Source organism: Danaus plexippus (assembly GCF_018135715.1).
Source record: "Danaus plexippus chromosome 16 unlocalized genomic scaffold, MEX_DaPlex mxdp_23, whole genome shotgun sequence".
NCBI lineage: Eukaryota > Metazoa > Arthropoda > Insecta > Lepidoptera > Nymphalidae > Danaus > Danaus plexippus.
The window spans coordinates 1,671,961-1,693,359 of NW_026869851.1; the positions used below are offsets into that span (position 1 = coordinate 1,671,961).

A 21,399-nucleotide genomic window follows, 5' to 3' on the forward strand; every position below is an offset into this window, starting at 1 on the left:
TTTTATACTTAAATTTCAAAACAAGTTCTGTCAATTTGAAAAAAAACTAGCTCATGTTGTCTCGATAAAGAAGAATCTTAAGGTGTAATTTTCTCATCAAACTATTTGGAAGCAACGAAATCTACTTTAGATTTAACAAAATTACATATATTTTTAAATTATTACGGTGACACATTTTTTTTTCTGCATTCAATCAAATATATAAAGATAGATTTATGAGTTTGGAATCTATTTTGCTATATTTTAGGTCGAATTTAGTGCGAAATGTCTCAATATCACAATCATCGGACCCAACTAATAGTATTTCATAATATAGACATTAAATACTTTGTATGCCGAACCGAGCGATACGTAACATTTTTAACGTAAGTGTATAAAATAAATGTCAGTGCCTAGTAAGCACCCGCATGCTGTTATCTGTAACAGCGCCGATCGATTTTGTTATCACCACTCCAAACTTTAGTTATGAAAGTTGTGAACCTTTATTACTGCAAACGGTAAACAAGATAAATTGAATTCATTTTAATTTTTATTTATTTGTAATCAGATTAATTTTTACAAGTTCTTTCGACCATCCACACGAGTTTAAATTTCATTACCTTCAAAGTTATGAAACTTTAAATGTTATGTCAATTTCATTAAATACGTGATTCCCAATTTTCTTCGTAAACGAAGGATGAGGCCGTTGTTTTAAAACTAACTAAAAATCTTGAACCTTTTTTTATCATGAAACGAAGCAATCGTTTTGTTTTCAACTTTTTCAACAATTTATTCTTATATATTTATAACATATGCTACCGACGGAAAGCCTTCATTTTATTTATCACATAATTTTTTTTTCGCTAATTTCACCCAATAATACTCAAAAGTATCTTTCAAATAACTTTATAACTCCTCTTTGTTCTGAATGACTGCTTTCGTCAAATAACTTTTTTTTTATATTTTTTTGCTGATATCTTTTACGTGAAAATTGTCTTCATAATTATATCGATTTCCATTTTTTTCTTAATCTTTAACTTATATTATTTGTTTTGACATTAAAAACAACCGTGATATTATTTTTTTTCATTTTACTATTTCCTAAATATTATAATGTATTTCATCAATATATTCAACTTTTTTTTATAAAAATATGTAAAGAGAAATAGGAGTTGAAAAGAAGATTTAAAAGTTTCGAGCCGGAGGTGAAACGAAAGTGCAAAGAAATTTGCTTTTTAGAATTTTTACAAGTAGTTTATAAAATAATGACGAGGGTGTTCCCGACTCCTGCAAAGCCTTGCAACCTGTTGCCGACGGCACGCCTTCCGCCCATCGCTAGCAACCTTTTTCACGTGAACGTTGAAGTTTACGAGAATCGAAGTGAGGAAAACTTCAACTCGTAGCCTTGGAGATACTCACCGGACTTACTGAAACTTATCGGTATGCCTTACCTTTTGATGTTTCACGTTCTGACCATCGGCAGGGACGGCAAAAGTTTGTTCACAAAATTAAAATATAATAAACTTAAAGAATATTTGAAATTTCGTTTAAGAAAATAAATTTAAAAATAGGAAATCATCACTATGAAAATTATAAAGGACCAGCAAATCAAATATAAATGGAAAAAAAACGAACGAAAGATTTAAAAGTCGACTTAGAGCGGCGGCTGAGTTATCGCGGTACTAGGATTGCAGATGTTGAGAGGAGTTTGCAGAAGACGCGTCACCGCCGCCGCGGCTGACTACAGAGTGGTAGCGGGCTGTACGGCCTCGGGCCCCACCCCTGGCGCAGGCGCGTTCAGCGACCATCACAGCGCATGACCAACATCCTACCGAAAAGTGGAAAAGTGACTCCTACAACGTAGATATACCATTATGTAGTAAATAAATATTGTATCATAATAGATGCCAAGCTTGAGTACATAATTTTGACCCAATTTATCATTTTTACGTTCGATTCGCTTGTGAGAAACTTGGATAATCATGACCACTACGTAGCAGGATAGGATGGGTCTTCATTATGAAATCCCTGAACAGGATCTACTATCGAAAAGAAATCGTTTATGCAACAAAATTTTACTTTATTACAATTTTAATTTTTCCATATGATTTTCAGCCACGAGCAAGTTGTATAACTCTCTAATTCCGCTAAAATATCCAGTTCTTAGAGAGACATCGTAACCTTTAGGCAACGATTGAAATTTGGACATTATATCGTTATCTGTTTCCGGAAAAATACGCATTTCGAACGAGTTATGTACATCCATTTTATTGTATGCGTAATCAACACTATGACCACAATGGGCCTCGCCATTCATGTCGTAAATACTCTGGCTGACAAACCATTGTATGACACCAGCGCGTTGATTTACCTTCTTAGCGATCTCATCGGATTTCATCTTCGTCTTTTGCATATTATCCAAAGACACGTTTCTTGAAGCAAACGGATAAAGAATAGCGTGACCATTACGTCTAAAGGAGATATAAGTTTTTATACCACTCTTATATTTCTTCATGACATTGGTTATAAATTTAGTTTCATTTTCAGAGTTCGGATGAGGTCCTTGGTAATTCTGTGAAAATTTGTTTTCAACGCGAAAACATTCGGTAAAAAAGTCGTCAAAATTTCTTGTAATATCAACACCGGTGGCTTCATAATCCATTATAGAGCGATAGTTTTTCTGCCATCTTTCAAAACTCTGCAGAGTACAGAAGAATATATGTTAGAATTAGTCATATCCAATGTGCGGGGTATCTCAATGTTCAACGTTACTTTCAGTAATTTCCTACAAAATGGCTGAAGCCGGTTCTTGTAGTTTTCATATACAGGTTTAAACTTAAGTGTTGCTATTATAAAATTACATTGGCTCAGTATTATAATTCATCAAAATCGGTGATAAAAATAATTCTAAGGATTATAGTATAATATAATTAGTATAGCACGGATGGCGCCACTAGTAACACTAAGCTAACCTTATTTTTTTTTTAACTTACACCTCTGGAATATTCTTGTCCATCGGGATTGGTTGATGGCAGAATGATCCATAAGAAGTTCCTTATCATGTCCTTGTTCTCGACACACGCCGCCAGCTGTTCTATGATGTACAGAGCAAACCCAACTGTCTCTGAACCAGCGTCCTGCCCAGCATCAAGTAATATCACTGGTTTTATTTTACTACCGTTAGTGACTTTCTCAATTTCCTCATTTACGTACCGACTCATTGCAACCTATTACAAATCAGCAGAACAATGTTTAATTAATACAATGATTGATTTTTTTTTTATACAGATTTTATTCTGTATATAAATAATTTTATACAAATTAAGGCAATATTAGTTTACAAGTAATGCTCTTTGCTGTTTTTTTATTACTCAAAAATCTTAATCTCGTTTCTGTTCTCAATAAACTTTGGTATAAATATTGTCAAAAATTATTTATGAATGTCTTGAATTATTCACGACTTGAAGGTATTGGGAAAAATAATCAGCTCTTGTAATATTTACAGTCCTCTCACCTCATATAATATTTTTCCTTCGTAAGTTGTTGCAGTATCGTACAATTTAATAAACTTATCGCAATATGTACTGATGGCTTTAAGAAATATTGTCACCTGAAAAAAAACTTCAAGTAGATCTAAAGACGTGTAGTATTAAGTGATTTTTCTACATAGTAGTCAATTTCTACGTAAATAGTAGTAAATTATGAAATACTAATAATTTCAAAATTTTTACTCAAACACTGTTTTATCCTGTACTTTGAAATAAACGACACGGTTACCAACTAGTTTAATATTTTGGTTATTAATATAAAAATTTCATTTAAAACACTTTGGAGCTTGCGTCTAAAGATTAGATTTTTTTATTTATAATACTTATACTCTTATCCCATATAATGAAAAATGATTTTGCCAACAAATTGATAGAAATAAAATAACGTAATCTTCTGTTTTTTTTTATCTTTCAAACTTGATTTTTGTTTTAGAGTTACATTTAATACTCATAACATTCAATTTGGTACAGTGAAGTGCACTGAGGTACACAAACAAAGTTTAAAAATAGACTTTAAAACATTAGCCTATAATGAAAAATGTTTGCTGGGAATATATCAATAAAAAAATCATTAATGTGGCAGTAAAGTTTACAATTGAGTACATACTTTATATATAATAATTATTTTCATGAAAATGTATGAACTTTAAATGGAATAAATGAGTAATTTTTTAATTTATACCAATTTAGTATTTCTTAATAACTTTCCGTATTTGAATCGTTTTTTATCGTGATATAAAAACAACTATAAATGTTTTCCACTCACAGTACTCGCGCCAATAGCTACATTTTCAATACAAGCATCTTCGTCCTCTCCTAGTAGTTCATCCAGCATCCTCTTATAGCAGGGTCTAACAGTTTTGCAACTGAAAAAAAGTACCTTATCTACTAAAATATTATATATAAAGCTAGATATATTAATGTAAATGTATATTTAGTAGTGGTTTTACTACGAAGCATAAAGTAATTCTCTTATTTTAGAAAATTATTCCTTGATGTGTTTCTCATACATAGTATTAAGAGTGAAATGTGGGAACTAGCTTGTAATTTTTTTTATATTACTTTTCTATAACAGAACATTACTTACCCACAATAATCTGCGCGCTCCTCGCAGATTAATACTAAAATAAAAACATTATTTACAACAACCAAAATAACACAAACTTTAATTTAAAACACAGAAAAGTATTTGCTAAACTGGAATTATTAACTTATGTATCAATTTTAATTCTTTTAACTTTATTGGTGGCACAGAAATTTAAACTGTTAAATAAATTGAAATCGCATAATTTAAAGAACGATTTAACTAAATGTTCTAACGGAATAATAAAACATCGAACCGTAACTTATTATTTTAAAGTTCCTATTTAATAAGTTAATTTAAAAAAGTAGTAATTATGAGATGCAATACATCTTTAAAGAACCATTTCAGAAGGAGCCATTTGTACAATAAGGAAATCCTCAAAATAATCGGCCTCTAAAAGTTTAAATTAACGAAAATTAAAGTAATAACTATTAGTAAGATTTTCTCTACGTTTAAAATTTTAATTCTCATGCAACTACGCCAGTATAATCTTTAGTACTTCAAATATAATGTACCTGTTAACACAACAACTATCACGGCTGTTATACACTTTTCAGACATCACTAGATTTAAATTTTCAATAATATAATCTATTCTACATTCCGGCCATCAGGTCAAATGTACTGCTGAAATTTAAATATCTAAAAATATTACGTTGAACCTAAATCCAGCACACAAATGCATTCGCTACTAAATTTCATTTTATTAAATCCACTTGCTCAATATTTTTCGCTATAAAACTGCACAGATTTTGTTATATTTATTGCTTTCGCTATATTATATAAAAATGTTAGGATGTTTATTAAAATGTTGCGCTGAGATCGTTTGTAAGTACTGCTTATGAAACTATGATGATGAGTGATAGATAGTTTAATTTATAATACAATCCTCGTATCCAATGTTTATTCAGTTAGAAAATTAAATGCACGTATATCTGAATATCTTTGAAATATCTGTCACATATTGAATGTGCAATATTCAGTCGTTATAAGGACCTCGAGATATAGAAAAGCGTAACATTTTTGTTGGCTCATGCAATATTTAATATATTGAAGGAAACAGATTCACAAATATAATATTATCTTATTATTGTTAATATTTTGTTTTGAATCATATTCTAGTCTCAGATATGTTTAATACGCTGCAAAAGAAAATAAAAGATATTCTTATTTTTAGTTTAGTTTATTAAAGTATATTAAATACGATTAAATCTATCAGTTGGTAATTTCGATCACTTCAGGTAAATATCTCCTGTTGGAACAGGACGCTGGAAATTCCTTTCTAATCTGGGCTGCAAATACTTTAAAACCCTCGTAATACTGTGGCAACACGTTCTTAAGGAGCCTCTCAGGGTATATGAATTCGTAACCATCAGTCAGCTCCATTGTATAGGAGTATGGAACTCCCACCGCACCAAATGCGTAATCATCGCTACCTCCGGCAGCTGGGTACCATTTTCCAGCGCTCAAAACCTTGAATGGCTCTCCACCTGCTCTCTGAACAGCATCTGAGACCGTTCTAGCTAAAGAATCCAATCTTTTCCATTCCTTTGGTAAATAATCTCCTGTGTATCCCCACGGATATACCAAATATTGGCCGTAGGAGTGCAGAGATACGTATAATTTTATCGTTTACTATTTTCCATCATGATGTTCCTGACGTATTGGGTCTCAACCTCTGAGAAAGGTTTCGGACCGGCATATGTCTCTTTGTCACAAGGATTCTTGGACACACCACTGACTGCCCATTTAAAACCATAATTTCGGTTTCCATCTACCCCAAAACAGTCAAAAACAGAATTCTTTGACCTGGTCTTCCTCCATAGACGATTCTGTAGAATTTTTATTTTATAAAATTTTGATCAATTAAAACTTTTTCACTTTAAACTAAATACAATTCAAAAACGATACTTTCATGTGAATTTCATATTCACATTACAAATTAAAAAAATATATTTTTCAAAGGATTATTAAAAAAACCTGATTTAAGTTTTATTTTAACGTAATTTAAAATGTGAATAAATATTTTATAATAATGTACCATATATTATTAGTTATTTGGCGTTATTAGTTATTATATTTCAAGCGTGAAGAAGAGAAAAAATTTAACATTCGAGCAAGTAATATCCTTATCGCTTAAGATTACGTTTATGCATTCGGAGTTCATTTATTTAACTCTCTGATAAATTACGGTATTATTTTTGACCAACGGTTTTAACCGTTAATTTTTAAATTAAATTTTAATTGTTATTTCCTTGTACCCTAAATCCTTTCTGCTCATTAACCCTAAGATTTTCTAACGCCGCAGTCCGATTTAATTTTTTCTTTTAATTATTTATTTATCTCTTCATGCTTATAGCGATTTTAATGAACTCTCTGAGATACTAAAAGCTGTATGGCCAATCAAGAATGTGTAACAAATTATATAATTATTTTTTTCTTAATAATAATAATAAAAATGTGTACGTCATTATATAAAGTTATGTCACTACAACATACCGCTCGATTGCTTCTCGTGTATTCGTATCCATCGGGATTAACAACTGGAAGGATGTACCAGTCGACTCCATCGAGCTCCTTCCTGGCGTCAGGATCATTAACTAGTCTGTGGATGAGATATAACGCCATCGCTGGTGCCGCCCATTCCCTGGCATGGATACCTGATAATATAAAAAAATCATGAAATCAATCGCTCTTGTTACTTAGGACCGTTTTCAAAATCCACTTCCAATGTATAATATCTTATTAAAAAAAATATTTATGTAAAAGCATATGAATTATCTAAAGTTATTATAGGAATGTGTATTTGTTTTCTATGGTCTGTCTCAGCATTTGTCTCTTGTCTCGTATTACTTCAAGTTATTGTTCATAGTGTTGAAAGCAAATTTTATTCGCAAGTCGCGAACAGTTTTAGTCTAACGAACACGTGGACATTAAACACCTTTAACATATAGTTATTTATGAAATAATCAGCGTAACACTAACCAGCGTCTATGAATATAATCGGGTTGCAAGCACTGGGATCCAACGATACTTTAACGAGCTTCATCCGCCTGCCTTGGTAACTTGTTCCTAAGTTCTGCAATCTCACCAGCTCCGGATGGCGCTTTGCAGTACTTTCTATAAATTCTTGAATCTGTGAAATCGTATAAATTTAATTGTTTTACACCTTAACACAGTTGTGTCACAGGACTTTCGTTTTAATAAAAATAAAAGGGAAACTAACCGCGTTGTAGCTGTGATACTCGAATATACTGAAGCTTCGCATAAACCTCCTTTTAGGCGTCCTGTCCCAATTTTCGAATGACCTAAAATATTAAAAGAAAATATAAGACTTGAATGTTTTAAATAAATTGATAGAAAGCTATGAAATTTCAAATCCTTAAATTATCGAATTCATTTTGATCACTAAATCATTCAAACTGATTTATAACAGACCTTCCATAGTGGCTCTTTATTTCGTAAAGGATATCTTCCTTTTTTATAATATCTTCAACGAATCTCAATTCGTTCGGAGGCACCAGGACGTCAGTGCTGTCATTGAGACTTCTAGATTTCTTTAAAATTTCGATACCTTCATTCGGTTGTTCTAAAATATTAAGTGCTTTTATTTGTTCAGTCCTTGACGGAAACAGCTTCACCAGTGTGTAACTAAAAATGCAATTTAAATATTCAATGGTAATATTTAAAAATATCGTTATTCGCACACATATTATTTATCTAGACGCATAATATTAAACATGCTAAGGTAACATACTTATCGTATTTATTCTCCCTGCACCCCACTCGCCAAACGCCCACCAACACTGAAACCAGAATAGATTTCTATAACAAAGATCCCACATCCAACATTACGAAATAAATGTCCAATTAGTTTGCATTAGAAGCTTAAAATAAATATCCTTTTGAGTTATTTTTATGACGAAAGTATGTTATATGATGATTAGAAAAGATGAATAAGATTTTCTTTCAATAACTCTTGGAAATACGGTTTATTAAACTGTATTTAATTATGTAACATTTTCGTTCCTTATAGCACTTTATAGATCGCAAATATTTCTATATGAACAAATTACTTTAACGACGAAGTATAGAAAAACTTCAATGAACATACGAAAATAAATGAAGTAAATCTGTTGAATCCCTCTAATGGGCCGCGGAATCGAAGGTTGCTAAACCCACCATTAAGAGCCGGGAAAGGAATGCTTCCTACTTAAATTTCTAAAGCAGTATTTGCGTGGAGCGATTCTTTAATTTGTGGTGACATTTATCGTGTTTCTTTGGCTTCGTGTAATTGAGCTTTCCTTACAACGGCGCAGTAGATCTGGCTTCTTCCGTGGACCAATTCCAAAGCAATTGATGTTATTAGAAAGTCTCTTTGATCGCCTGAATCCCCGATAATTTTAATTTAATAAAAGCGGGAATTTTTCGATTGAAATGAACTGCACCGCTCTAAGGAACGAAGCCAAGCCGGTCCTTTGATTGAATATTACTATATAATTTGATATCAGTTTTGTTCGGAGAAATTTTATATTAAATTCTTGATTATCTGTAACATTTATATTTCATAGATATATTCCTTTTTTATATTACATTTAGTAATTGATGAGATTTCTCTCATTTTAATATAAACGAATTAAAAGTAGCGAAGCCAGGAATACAGAAAAGAACATGGTACAAAATTAATTGTTCCAGTTTAAATTTATCCAATATGTAATGATGATGTTTATTATTTATATCATACCACCAATATCTCTGATCTCGTTTGTATGATATACAAGCAATAAATCAAATACCATAATGATTAGATTTTGTCACACAATCAGTAAATATCTGCCGATCGGTTTCAAAAGAAATTTAGTATTTAAGTTACCATTGAGACGAAATAAAAAATAGGTTACATTCGTACGATTATATTTTAAAAACAAATGTTATGATAATAAATTTTAAATAATTTTGCGATATGTAGGATAATTATAAGTAGAGACAATGTTTATCGTAATACGTGATATTAATTACGGGGAAAAAAATGAAGGAAATCATTAAAAACTCCAACGACTTGATGACTTTGAAATAACAGAACGCAACCAAAGATAAGATTATCAGTAAAAAAAATGCAAATATAACGATCATTACTTTTCTTTTATTTCATCATACAAAATAAACCTTAAGAATTTCTGTCTATATTTAATAATACATTTGATTTAAACATGTTCTCTGATCGGATCAATTTAACTGCTTTTATTTTGTTTCCAATAAAATTTCCTCTAATGTAAATTTAATGCGCTTTAACAATATAACCCAAATCTTTCAATTAAGGGCAACGACAGCGCTGATAGCAATTATTGTATATATATGCGTAGATATAATTTTTATTTTAACCATTTCCGTTACAAAGTTCTCTTACGCCTATCACCTGGATTTTTCTTAAACAAATTTTGCTGCTAATACAGTAATCCCCCCTATTACACGGTAAATTTAAAAATACAATTATGATTAATGTTATTTTACCAAAGAAATATGTGTAATTAGAATTCAAAAGCAGTGATACTTGGCCGACTCGAAACTCCCTACTCGCGCTGGATCAGAGAAAGTGCTTTATTTATGTGACCAGTGAAAAGTTGTTATTTGTGAAGGAAGAATTTATAAGGCTTTCTCAACACTAGCACATTCACATGTCCTGATACACCGCTTCTATCCTAATTGTATTCAAACAAGAAAAACCCTTTGTTGTTTTAAATTATAAAAACTGCAAATATAATAAATACTTACCAAATATAAATACTATCCGAATGTACATGATCACAATTTTTATTGGATTTTAAATATTAAATATAACGTATACGTATATAAACGGCGCAAGCGCAGTCGTGCGCTCCTTTCTCCGTTCAACAGCGCACTGTTCGCGCCGATATTTAGCGAAGATAATATCCCAAACTGCTCAAACAAAAATCAAAAACGAGAAGGGCTCGCTTGAGGTCTTTAGCCTTGCGGATAATATCCTAACGCACAAAACACGTATCTACAACTTCAAATGATTATGATTTATTTAATTTTATACATACAGAGTTTATGTTTCAATTATATTTACAAGGCGTGGGCAAATTAATTCGTTACAGTGCCATAATTCAAACGTTTTTTTATTTAGATAAGCCTAACCATATACCGTATACATGATTTGAAAGAGATTGAGCTTTATACTGTAAAATTTCCTTTGTTACAAATGATTCATGGTTTTCAATTCAAATTAATGATTGATAAGGTTTGTACACTACAAGAACTAAGGCTGTACATATAAATGACTTGTAATAAATCTTGTGTAGATATTGACAACTAAACTAGAAGAGCGACCACATGTATCTCGGGTTTAATGAACTAATGACACTGATTGAAATACGGTGTCGCGAGATTCTTTACAACTTATATAGAATATTTATACGTTAATTAAATCAAGAGTACAAAAGGCGAGATCGGTGGATGTTTGCTATGATATAAAATTTAATAAAGTCGAATAGAAACAATCAAATAACATGTTACATTAATTGTAATAAAAAATATATATAAATTATTTATACATATATATTACGAATTATATATATATATATATATATATATATATATATATATATATATATATATATATATATATATATATATATACGTGCAAATCAAACACGTCCACGGAACCCAACTAACGGTCTGTTATTGTTGGTGCGAGAATAAGAATAGAGGGCAGTTGCCGTACGGCATCATTACATTGGTTATGCGTTCATTTAAATGGAATTAGCTTCCAAAACGAGTTTGAAAACATGCGTCCTTTTTGTTTGGTAACAGGATTTCTTTCTGTGTTGCCATCTTTGTGTTACATCCACATGTTATTTCTCTTTCCACTTGCAACACTGCGGCGTACGGAGACCAATAAATACGAAATCTGTATTCCAATACCATTATATATAAAACGGAGAAGTTCACAATTTCGTGCTAGATTCATATGTGACAAGGATAGTAACGGGATTTACCAAAATTAACGACACCAAAACGTACATTCACTTTCTTTTCCCCAAACTTCTTTTGTATGCGCGATATACAAACAACAACAAAATTGACCCACTTCATTACAAACGATTATATATAACAGTGAGATTTTTATTTACATTACGGTTAATACGAACTACGTTTGAAGTAGTATATATTGGTAACAGGCAATGTATTATGTAAATCGATTAGAAATCGATTACGGCAGTTACTAATGATTGCCGTGCTTAACCAAAACCCGCAATGGGTGAAAGTGGTGCTGTATGTGGAAATGTTTAGTTTACTTGTTAATACTTTAGGTTAAAACTAAATAAAATATATTCCTTCAAATATTTATTCATCATTTTGTATCGTTTCCATGTATAGATTTCCATATGTATGACATAATGACGTCAATGACCTTTGACCAGACTTCATTTAGAGCAAGATACGAGTAGTCTTCATCATAGTAATTCCCCTCTTCATCATATCCCTGCATCACTAATTCCATGGAATAAGGTATCCCATAAACCTTAAAGAATAACACATATTATTTAAAATACCGGTACGGTGATCATTAAGATGATTAAATTCCCAACTGGTTGATTGAGGTTTCTGACGGAAGGATAAAAACAATATGTCTTAAATTAACAACGACTATTCAGAATTTTCAAATATATTCAAAGTTTGAATGACGTTATTTTTAAATATTTATATAAAATGATAAACAAACGGAGTGGTGCATTCGATTTGAACCTTCGCCCAACGTATTTTAAGAAGTCACCAAGATTGAGTATGTTACATATAGTATATGAATATTTTACACACCGTTGAGGCGTAGTCCACGCTGGAACCTTTGACAAGCCCGTACCAGTTGTACAAAGTATCAACAGTAACCGAATACACTTGGAAGCTTGCATTCCTAATGACTTCGTCAATCTCTCCTTTCAAATCAATATATTTATCATCGTCTATCGCCGTGTCGCTGTAACCCTTCGGATAGAGTACAGCATCGCCCTGTAAATAAAACAACATAATTGCATTAGTATAAGATGATAAATATTTAATTGTTGATTACAATATTCTAATTTAATATTTTGTAGAACACAAAATGATTCCTATAATATTTTTCTTAGTATTTCATAGAATGTTAAATAAGATGGGTTTTCCGTTTTCGGGTCAATTTTATCGCAATTTAATTAAAACCTAAAAATGCAAGGCCTATGTACATAAAATAACTTGTAAACAATAATTTTGCCTTCTAAACAAGCTTTTTTTCAAAATATAAAATGGATAATTAATTTAATTGTATTATTTTATTATTATTATTTAGTTCGTACCCTGAAAACCGAACTATGATATGAGCCAGCATGCACGTTAAAGAAAGCTACAATTTTATGGCCATATTTGTGGAAGATGTCTCTCACAGCCCTCGTCTCTGCCTCTGAGAAGGGCACCTCGCCAGGGTACTCCTGACTGCACGAACTGATCGTACGGTTTGGACTCCAGGCAACGTCAAAGTTTCTGTCCAAAGCTACTCCGGGACAGTCTGACTGCGGGGCCACGTTTTTATCCCAAAACTAAGAAATGTTTGATAATATTAACATATGAAATAAATAAATAAAATAATAATTTTTGATTATTTAAATGATTTGTGGGTAATTTTCTTTTATTTTGATTTCCCAATCTTTAGATAATGGAATTAATACCTCATAAAATTAATTCCACGTTTAAGCCAAACCAGTTCCTACAGAATGATTTGGTGTCTTCGGAAAGGTGGAAGGCAGAGAATGGATGAAAAGCGCATAAAAGAGTTGACTATCTTAAAGTCAATTTATATTCACTAGTAGTGCATGACACGAATTTGATAAAGACTATACTGTTTGATCATTTTGGGTACAATGGCCCTTTACCTAACAATTACGTGATTTATAGATATAAAGTCTTAAATCTTGCTAGAAAAAACTCTGTCTAATAGTCAAAATTACAATAAAATCCGATCAATATCTTCCAGTTTCAGGATAAACACATATTAGTGCTCACAGCCTAACAATTTTAATATTAAAACCAACGCTGGAACTCTGCCAGAAGCAATAACAACGAAAAAATATTATACACAAACAAGCCCATACTTAATTATGCATAAGTTAATACATGAATTGGACGCTTCCAAAATTACCTCATTGTATGTTGACCGTATATAGGTATAGCCGTCCGGGTTCGCCATAGGTATTAAAAATATGTTAAATTTATCTAAATGCGATGTGTAGTATGACAGTAGTACCCGGAACGATCCTGTCGTTGATAAGCAAGGTATATCTCTCATTCCCATGACTTTGAGACCGTGAACTATAAATATTATCTTCTTCTCCGGCAGTTCTTCAGCGTATTTTTGATCATCTGCCCTAAAGTATCTGTGGCCAGTATTTTCTGATATCCTGAGCATCAATATGTCTTGGTATTCCAGAGTCCTACCTATGACTTCGATCGTTATATTTGCATTAGGTATTTCTTGAGCTATACTTGTCAGTTGTTGCTTCAACTGAAACATCAATAATATAAGATAAATATAATATATAATGTGTGTATGTATGTATGTTTCTTTCTACTAACATTGTATGAGCTAAATGTTCGAGAAATATAATTGTCTGCGAACGCTGAGGGAGGACTTCTAAAACAAAAATATAAATTTAACAAATGTAATCTATATATGTATTGATTGATTCTTAATGCACCACAGCACCGCTTACGTTGGGTCGCTATAATCTTGAAACATATCCATTTTGGTCACTCGTGGTATACTAAAATAGGTAAATTATATCAATCATAATAACTTTATACAATATATTAACCGATAAATATATTAGACCTATATTTGAAATATACATTGACAAATTAGCAGCATAGCATTTGACATAAAACACAATATTTTTTATAATGTGAATCACATGTTACATAGAATGTTTTAACTTAAACTTATTTATAAAACTGACTGTTTTAAATTTCCTTGTCGCAGTGCATTCGGATATTGGGTAGTGCCCTGTTGTTTCCTGAAACGAAAGACAGATGTTATAAAAAATATAATCCTCGTAATAAAGCGGGATACACAATTAAGTGTTAATTAGATCCAACTTACTTATCTTTCAGTTTTATTAAATTTTGACGAGCACTCATCTTGTCATTCTTTATAATTAATTTTTTCATCTTTTCGCTGTTCGCACGCAATTCTTCTTGTTTCCTAACAAAGTTGTCATAAAAATAATTACTGTACGCAAGGCGAAGAAATGTCACGTGTCTTTTATTAAACGTACCTGAATTTTATATTCTTTGCAGTTTGACCTAACGTAACCAAATTTAATAAAGTAAAAATTTAAAATAATATTTTTAAAAAACCATAAATTATAAAGCCACCTGTGCATTGATTCATTTCTAATTCAATCAGACATAACACAATGAGAACAAATTTATCCTTCAAAAGCATTCTATTACAAATATTTTCCACTTATAACAAAAAACATTAACTTCGAATCAAATCGATTTTGTTTTTTTATGGATATCGATTTTATAGCATGACGACCTAATAACAATATGTTATTATTTATAATAACATATAAATTTATCCAACAACACGAAAAAAATGTATGTAATTGATGTTATTGTTTTTTTTTTTTAACAAATGACTTATAATTTTTTTTTCATATTTTTCGCATTTCTGTACATTTTATGTTGTATGTGTATGAGTTGGTATAGACTACTTATCTGATGTTTAAAAATAATTTTATTTATTTTAAAAGCATGAATTTAAATGTAAATCAAATAAAATTTATATAGATGAATATATATGTAACAATATAAGTCTCAATATTGTTTTTAATTATCGAAGCTGCCTGTATTTAAATAGTTCTTAACGAAATATGAATAAAGTCCAAGTTGCTTGATCTGACGCCGTCTTAAATCTTGACCGGAGAGGACGTTAAAATTTCACGATGCCCTTAAAAGTGTTGTTTTACTGGTCATAACTGTAACTCGTACGTCTAAAAGAAACAATTTTTCAAAATGGCGTACCAATGTTTATATCACTAATTTAATTCGTTAAGTTCGATATCAAAACTTAAACAACATTTGCAAGAAATTTAATTAGATATAGCAAATTAATTTTCGATTTAAAAGCGGCGGCTGTGACTTCAAAATGTATTAAAATGTTTTGTATGTATTTGTAAATAATCAAAATATTGTAAATTTAATACTCTATTTGCTTTCATTCGCTCGATCTCATAACTTAGAACACGTGTAGAAAACTCGTAAATGTACATTAAGATTAACACCTACACAAAAAAACTGTTAGGCCTGCTCCAATGTTCATCTAAAGATTGATTGTAAATCGCCCTTTAGCCTTTCAAAACGATCTATTAAACCAAAGTAAACTCCTTTTGTTACTTCATGAAATATTATATTTTATCGCTCTAATAAAAGTTGTAGTTATGCCTTTGTAAATTTCGTTGAATAATCTTCTTTAGCGATGTTCCTTTCTCAGAATTTTAACTAGGGCTTAATAATAAGCCTATTTGTAAATTGACACTTTAAATCCTTGCTTTGTAGGTATTAATCATTAGTTTAAAGTTTGGTATTCAAAATTAAATATATGTATAATGAATATAGGAACAACAAAATTATACTATATGCTACTATGTATAGAGACTGGGTAATACGAAGAAGTAAATGTTGTCAGCGTAAGATCAAGTCACATAACGCTTTAACAGTGTTCTTTCAATTTAGAACCGAAAGGCAAGAATGTAAGGAAATTGAAAACAAAAGTGACGGCAACATTGTATTTTTTTACACATTGATTTACAACGCGTTAAACCTTACAAATACGTAACAGTCACGAAACACTACCCTTCTATTGACTGAAAACGTTGAATAAAGGGAAATAGCTTTATTCAACCATTTTGAAATTTAGTTTCACGCTGAAACAATGAGGGCTTGACATCTTACAAAAACTTTCTGCCATATTGTTATCCAAGGTAAAACCAATCTTAGAAATATAAAAATTAATGCTTTGTTCTGATGGCTAATTAAAGAGACCATTGTAACAAAAGTTAAACAGATTTGAAAGAAATTACTTATTTACATACAGCTTATTCATCGCCTTCGAAACATCTGAATTCAGAACATCTTTTTGAATTGACATTTGAACATAAATGTCAATTCGAATGCAAACTCATTCACTATTTATGCATGCACGTCAAAGATCTCGATGAATGAATGAAATAACGTTAAAGCAGTGAGACGCGAATTAAAAAATCAATAAAAACAAAAACAAAAAAACAGAAAATTATATGTTTTTTAATATTTACAAAACACTTGTCCAAATAAATGATATCGTTAAGTCAAACGATCTATTTAATAAAGGGGACTGACACTTCCCCGTTCATAAAACACTAGATAAGGGCGTCGACAAAAATTATTATCATGGAACTGCAGCTAACAACCGACTCTAGCATCAAATATATTACACAATTACGCATTTAACAATATCCCTTGGTTAACCGAGTATTTTCTTTTGTTAGGAAAACAATTTAGTAGTTTCAATGACTATAAATGTCCCTGATGCTTTCTTCTTTTATTCAATAATAATACTTATCACAAGGCGTGTTACGTATAGGAACTATTGAGTTCAACTTATAACTGAATCAAAATCATTACGATATTTTTAGTTAGATGAAGTCCTAATTATTTGATTTCATTTAATTTTGTTTTCATTTATTTCTTCTACATTCTGACAGTTTCTTTTTGACAGTTTAAATTTTTAATCTATGCAAATCGAAGTTTAGAGTTTAGTCTGCTTATAAGTTTTTATTGTCGCACGACGTTCAGAGCGTTTACCGTTTCCCATTCAATAAGCAAAGTTAATATTAATGCGTGAAGATTGATGAACAAACGCCTAGCTACAACGCGTATGTAGTGTGACGTATCAATGCAATTTCGAGGCAAACATAGGTACTATTGTTATTTGCTTACGTATTTAAAATTATATAAATGCCTCTTATAAGAAATAGTTTTTGATAATAACACTCTATTTATGAAACAACTAATGTCTTTTCTGTGCTCTAAGTATATAATGAATATAATGCGAACCTTAAAACAAGATGAGTATAGATTATACTTAAAAAAAAAATAACCTTTTATATTTGATTTAATTTTATAAAAATATTTTCGTCATTGAAATTATAATCAACCAAATAAGGGAAATAGCGTGGCTAATATTTATAAAACCTACGTTCACCATTAATTAATTATTATAGTTAAAATTACTGTGTAATAAATGTTTTTATATGCTTTCGCCGTTTGTTCGCTGGAAAATGTTAAAATATAACATAACAATGGCTTAATAACATTGTCAAACAAATTAGGTAATAATTATTTTTAATGATATTGCTCATAATTATATATTTCATAATCAAGAAGAAAAATAATTTGTATATTGCATAAATATATCAATTCATTCTCTTTTCGTCGTGAAGATTTTAAATCTATTTAGTTTATGATATAAAATTATAAATAGTTATATACCGAGTCATGTTTAAAATCGAAACAGTCGCTATTTCGTAATCGGAATACCTAAAATCGATATGATTAACATTCCCCTGCGAATCAAGTTAAATCAGAGGGTATGTAGATAGGAAGATGGTCGAAACAATCTTGTTTCCGTCAATTACATTAGAAATCTCACTCCGTACATTTACATACGGCCGGACTGATGCATGCACTCGCTTTGATTGCAGCGGCCATTTTGTCTTTGAAATAAAGGTGCCATGACGGCTGCTCATTTTAAGATGAGATTGCTCTCCAGGGTATCGTTTTGTTTTATTTAGTTAAGTTACTTAAAGATATTACTAAACATGAATAAAACTATATGTTTGGATAGTTTATTTACATAATGAATATCTAAATATTACTATATATATTTATATCACTCAACTGACTTGTAGCTCACAACCATATTATACTCTGTATAACAAAACCGATTTCTCTCATCATTTGCATCCTTCTGTTCATCGCCTAGGATACAATAAACATTTTCATCATCCTACGACTACTTGTTTAAGCGACAATAATCTTAATTTCTTTTATTATAAGGCATAAAACTGATAGTACTATTATACGTATCTACGTCATTTACTCCGTGAAGCGATATAATAGCCATGTCAAAAGCACTGCTCGAGTGACGCGAATACTTTCCGACTGCTTGGCTTTATTTTATTGCGCATGTTTTAATATTAATTGTAAGTTTTCTGCCCCAATGAACCGGTGACGGTATAATGCAAATGTAAATACACGCCTGTCACGACGCTTAGTCAAATTCATAGCGTTCCGCTGCACGATTTAATTTTATTTATATCTAAATTGCTTTGAATCCCTTTGAAAGCTTCAATAATATTACTGTTTGTCCAAGTTTACAACCTTACAACACTTTGAACGGTAGGTAGCTTTTGTTTTTCTTTACGAGAATACAGAAATGTTTCGCGACTCGTGTTTATACAAAGGAAGTTTTTTACTTAGAATTATTCGTAAGCGGTCACATGACTTCTGAAAACGTGTTATACAATGTGAATTATATATAATTAATTTGAGATTTTTGTTTTCGGTACGTTTAATTTATTTCAATTCAATTTTGGAATAAAGCTGTGAACACTGTACTCGTACGCATACAGTTTTTTTTGCGTTTATCCAAACCAGAAAGAATAATAACTTACTTATTAATATTGTCCTAAACCTATTCGTAACTATTCGTATAGAATTGAAAAATTAAACAAGAAGTGAAGAACATTATAGAAAAATAGTTCTGAAACTTGCATATAATACATTAAAAAAAATTAGACATTAACAATTGTAGAGACATTGAAGAACAAAAATAAAATCTATTCTTAAAAATCATTCATATTAAATTTTCAACATCATAAACATGTACTTAATTTGCATAAATCATAATCACGATAGAAAGTTTGTCAAGATTTAAATCTGTTAACAATGACAGAACAACGGAAATAATGAGATGTTCCTAAATAGATTGGAGTTGCAGATACAGTGTCTTCGTCCGCCTGTCACAACTGTATGACAGGTTGTTAAAAACAGGATTACATCCCTGGGAATACAAGCATGTGGCTGTAAAAACAGTAATTGTGTGCACTATTCCTAAATGACGTTTGACATATCGTTAAGTCATGCGATAAACTCGGTACAATAATGCGAGGGAAGCGTATTAAATTTATATACGATTTTTATTTTGCGAACTGTCATTAAAATATATTTTTTAATTATATTTTTTATAGCTTAATTATAATAACCATACATACCATATGCTGGCATACGGTTTTAAACCTTGTGCTACCCAATTTATAATGTACCCCATACTAAAAGAGCGATTCGAAGGGGTTCTTTTCATAGTTATTACAGACTTATTTTATTACGAATGACATAAATACGTTTTCAATTTAACGTTATCTTCATTGGAATTTTTAATTGTGACTAACATTTAAATGCACATAAGCAGGCAATATGTATAAAATTTTCTTACGAGTTTTCTTAGAATATACAAATTATATTAATTTAATTACAATTATTATAAACTTCTTATAATGTTAGTTATTTGAAATAATTTTAATATAAAGTTTAATTTATTGATTCGACTTAATATCTTCATAATAAATAATGTTATGCAGTTCTTCATCAGAATATGCAATTATTTAAGAGAGGATTTGTTTTTCTTTTAAACAAATTTAGATTTACATTTAAGTAAGGCTAATATGCCTAATTTATAACAAAGAATAATAATGAAACTATTAATGTTTAGGTAAGAATTCAAGACTTCACATTATTTCGTTTTTGTCTTTGCATAATTACAAAGGTCTTCATTACATTGTTCAAATGTTAATTTTGTTGTATAAGATCCTATCAACACAATTATGACATACTATCCATTATTTCATTAAATAGTTTTTCTTGAGAACGAACCACTACGTAAAAAATATAAAGGCAAATTCGACAGTAGGTAACCATATATGTAAATAACATTTTCGTTAAAGCGACCTCTAGTAGCCAGTAGCAAAGAACGTTTAAAAAGGCATCTATCGGTGAAAAATTTAAACTGTGATACGTTTTTATACCATTAGATGTCGTAATATTAGAAACAATAAGTGACATCTAGGTTTTGGCTTGCCAACTAACAGTACAAAATTATTATAAACGAAACAAAAACAATCATTTTTAAATTTAAAATATAGGTGGCGTAATATTTATCCAAACTTTCCAAAAAAAAAATGTTTTGAATTTGATATACCAAGTATTACATAAAATACTACTGTTTTTACAATATAAAACCAATATATTTACAATATAGCATTGCCAGTTGAAAAAAAAAACATGGGCGTCTCCCACGTAATTGTTAATCTGTGTTGTGAGCGAATGACCCGAATGGACAAGCTCGTGCCATCGCTGTCATTTGTCAGCCGCTAGTGGATTGCATTCCGAATCCGGGACTAGGGAGATTGGGAGTAACGACCGGCCAGGAAGATAGTGTTCCTATGTTGTGTGTGTTTAATTGGTGTTGTGCTTTTTATTATGAACTAAAATCATAATTTTTCTCCATCTTTTAACGTTTCAAAACTTTAGCAGCTAACGGTAAGTCATAATTGTTTATCTTCAAACATATTTGTAATAGCGAATGTAGTTTAATGAAACATGAATGGACCACAAAGTATGTAAATACTGTTAA

At 30.6% G+C, this 21,399-nt stretch overlaps 4 protein-coding genes across 12 annotated transcripts in view; 1 reads left to right on the forward strand and 3 right to left on the reverse strand.

Annotated features, from left to right (window-relative positions):
- Positions 1-2,038: 2,038 nt before the first annotated feature.
- LOC116772131 (zinc carboxypeptidase A 1-like) lies at positions 2,039-5,351 on the reverse strand. The gene is made up of 6 exons (XM_032664179.2): positions 5,127-5,351; positions 4,615-4,648; positions 4,294-4,393; positions 3,494-3,589; positions 2,973-3,206; positions 2,039-2,677 (listed from the first exon to the last, which is right to left on the reverse strand). The coding sequence occupies exons 1-6, from the start codon at positions 5,170-5,172 to the stop codon at positions 2,063-2,065; spliced, it is 1,125 nt and encodes a 374-aa protein (XP_032520070.2). The 5' UTR covers positions 5,173-5,351; the 3' UTR covers positions 2,039-2,062.
- A 423-nt stretch (positions 5,352-5,774) lies between these two features.
- LOC116772129 (carboxypeptidase B-like) lies at positions 5,775-10,662 on the reverse strand. Its single transcript, XM_032664178.2, is given in 8 exon segments — positions 5,775-6,238; positions 6,241-6,442; positions 7,110-7,270; positions 7,596-7,746; positions 7,837-7,918; positions 8,049-8,261; positions 8,368-8,416; positions 10,383-10,662. Coding segments are annotated over 8 exon segments (1,299 nt in total). The 5' UTR covers positions 10,411-10,662; the 3' UTR covers positions 5,775-5,825.
- A 1,301-nt stretch (positions 10,663-11,963) lies between these two features.
- On the reverse strand, positions 11,964-15,188 carry LOC116772180 (carboxypeptidase B-like). 3 transcript variants are annotated; one of them, XM_061528199.1, is made up of 10 exons: positions 15,036-15,188; positions 14,936-14,963; positions 14,761-14,862; positions 14,618-14,674; positions 14,375-14,425; positions 14,238-14,292; positions 13,804-14,166; positions 12,965-13,204; positions 12,453-12,641; positions 11,964-12,156 (listed from the first exon to the last, which is right to left on the reverse strand). In XM_061528199.1, exons 1-10 carry the CDS (start codon positions 15,103-15,105, stop codon positions 11,986-11,988), a joined length of 1,326 nt encoding a protein of 441 aa, XP_061384183.1. In that variant the 5' UTR covers positions 15,106-15,188; the 3' UTR covers positions 11,964-11,985. The 3 variants fall into 3 exon arrangements, with proteins under 3 accessions (XP_061384183.1, XP_061384182.1, XP_061384184.1); XM_061528198.1 differs by having other exon boundaries at positions 14,238-14,295; positions 15,036-15,187; XM_061528200.1 differs by lacking the exon at positions 14,375-14,425 and having other exon boundaries at positions 14,238-14,295.
- A 5,931-nt stretch (positions 15,189-21,119) lies between these two features.
- The window catches only part of LOC116772179 (dystroglycan 1), a 51,692-nt gene continuing 51,412 nt past the window's right edge, over positions 21,120-21,399 (forward strand). For 5 of the 7 annotated variants that reach the window (XM_032664267.2, XM_032664273.2, XM_032664270.2 and 2 more), the window contains exon 1: positions 21,120-21,305. The gene's annotated coding sequence lies outside the window, so the exon portion shown is untranslated. The remainder of the gene's footprint in view (positions 21,306-21,399) is intronic. The other 2 variants (XM_032664276.2, XM_032664275.2) reach the window with 1 other exon arrangement.

Bases quoted from the DNA above. Each gene is read 5' to 3' on its own strand.
- LOC116772131 (XM_032664179.2), bottom strand. From the start codon at position 5,172: ATGTCTGAAAAGTGTATAACAGCCGTGATAGTTGTTGTGTTAACAG. The intron at 4,649-5,126 runs GTACATTATATT...TTTTTATTTTAG, and splicing joins GATAGTTGTTGTGTTAACAG to TATTAATCTGCGAGGAGCGC. The intron at 3,207-3,493 runs GTGAGAGGACTG...GATTTGTAATAG, and splicing joins AAGGAAAAATATTATATGAG to GTTGCAATGAGTCGGTACGT.
- LOC116772180 (XM_061528198.1), bottom strand. From the start codon at position 15,105: ATGCTTTTGAAGGATAAATTTGTTCTCATTGTGTTATGTCTGATTGAA. The intron at 14,675-14,760 runs GTAAGTTGGATC...CTTTCGTTTCAG, and splicing joins TTAATAAAACTGAAAGATAA to GAAACAACAGGGCACTACCC. The intron at 14,426-14,617 runs GTCAGTTTTATA...TACCTATTTTAG, and splicing joins CGACAAGGAAATTTAAAACA to TATACCACGAGTGACCAAAA.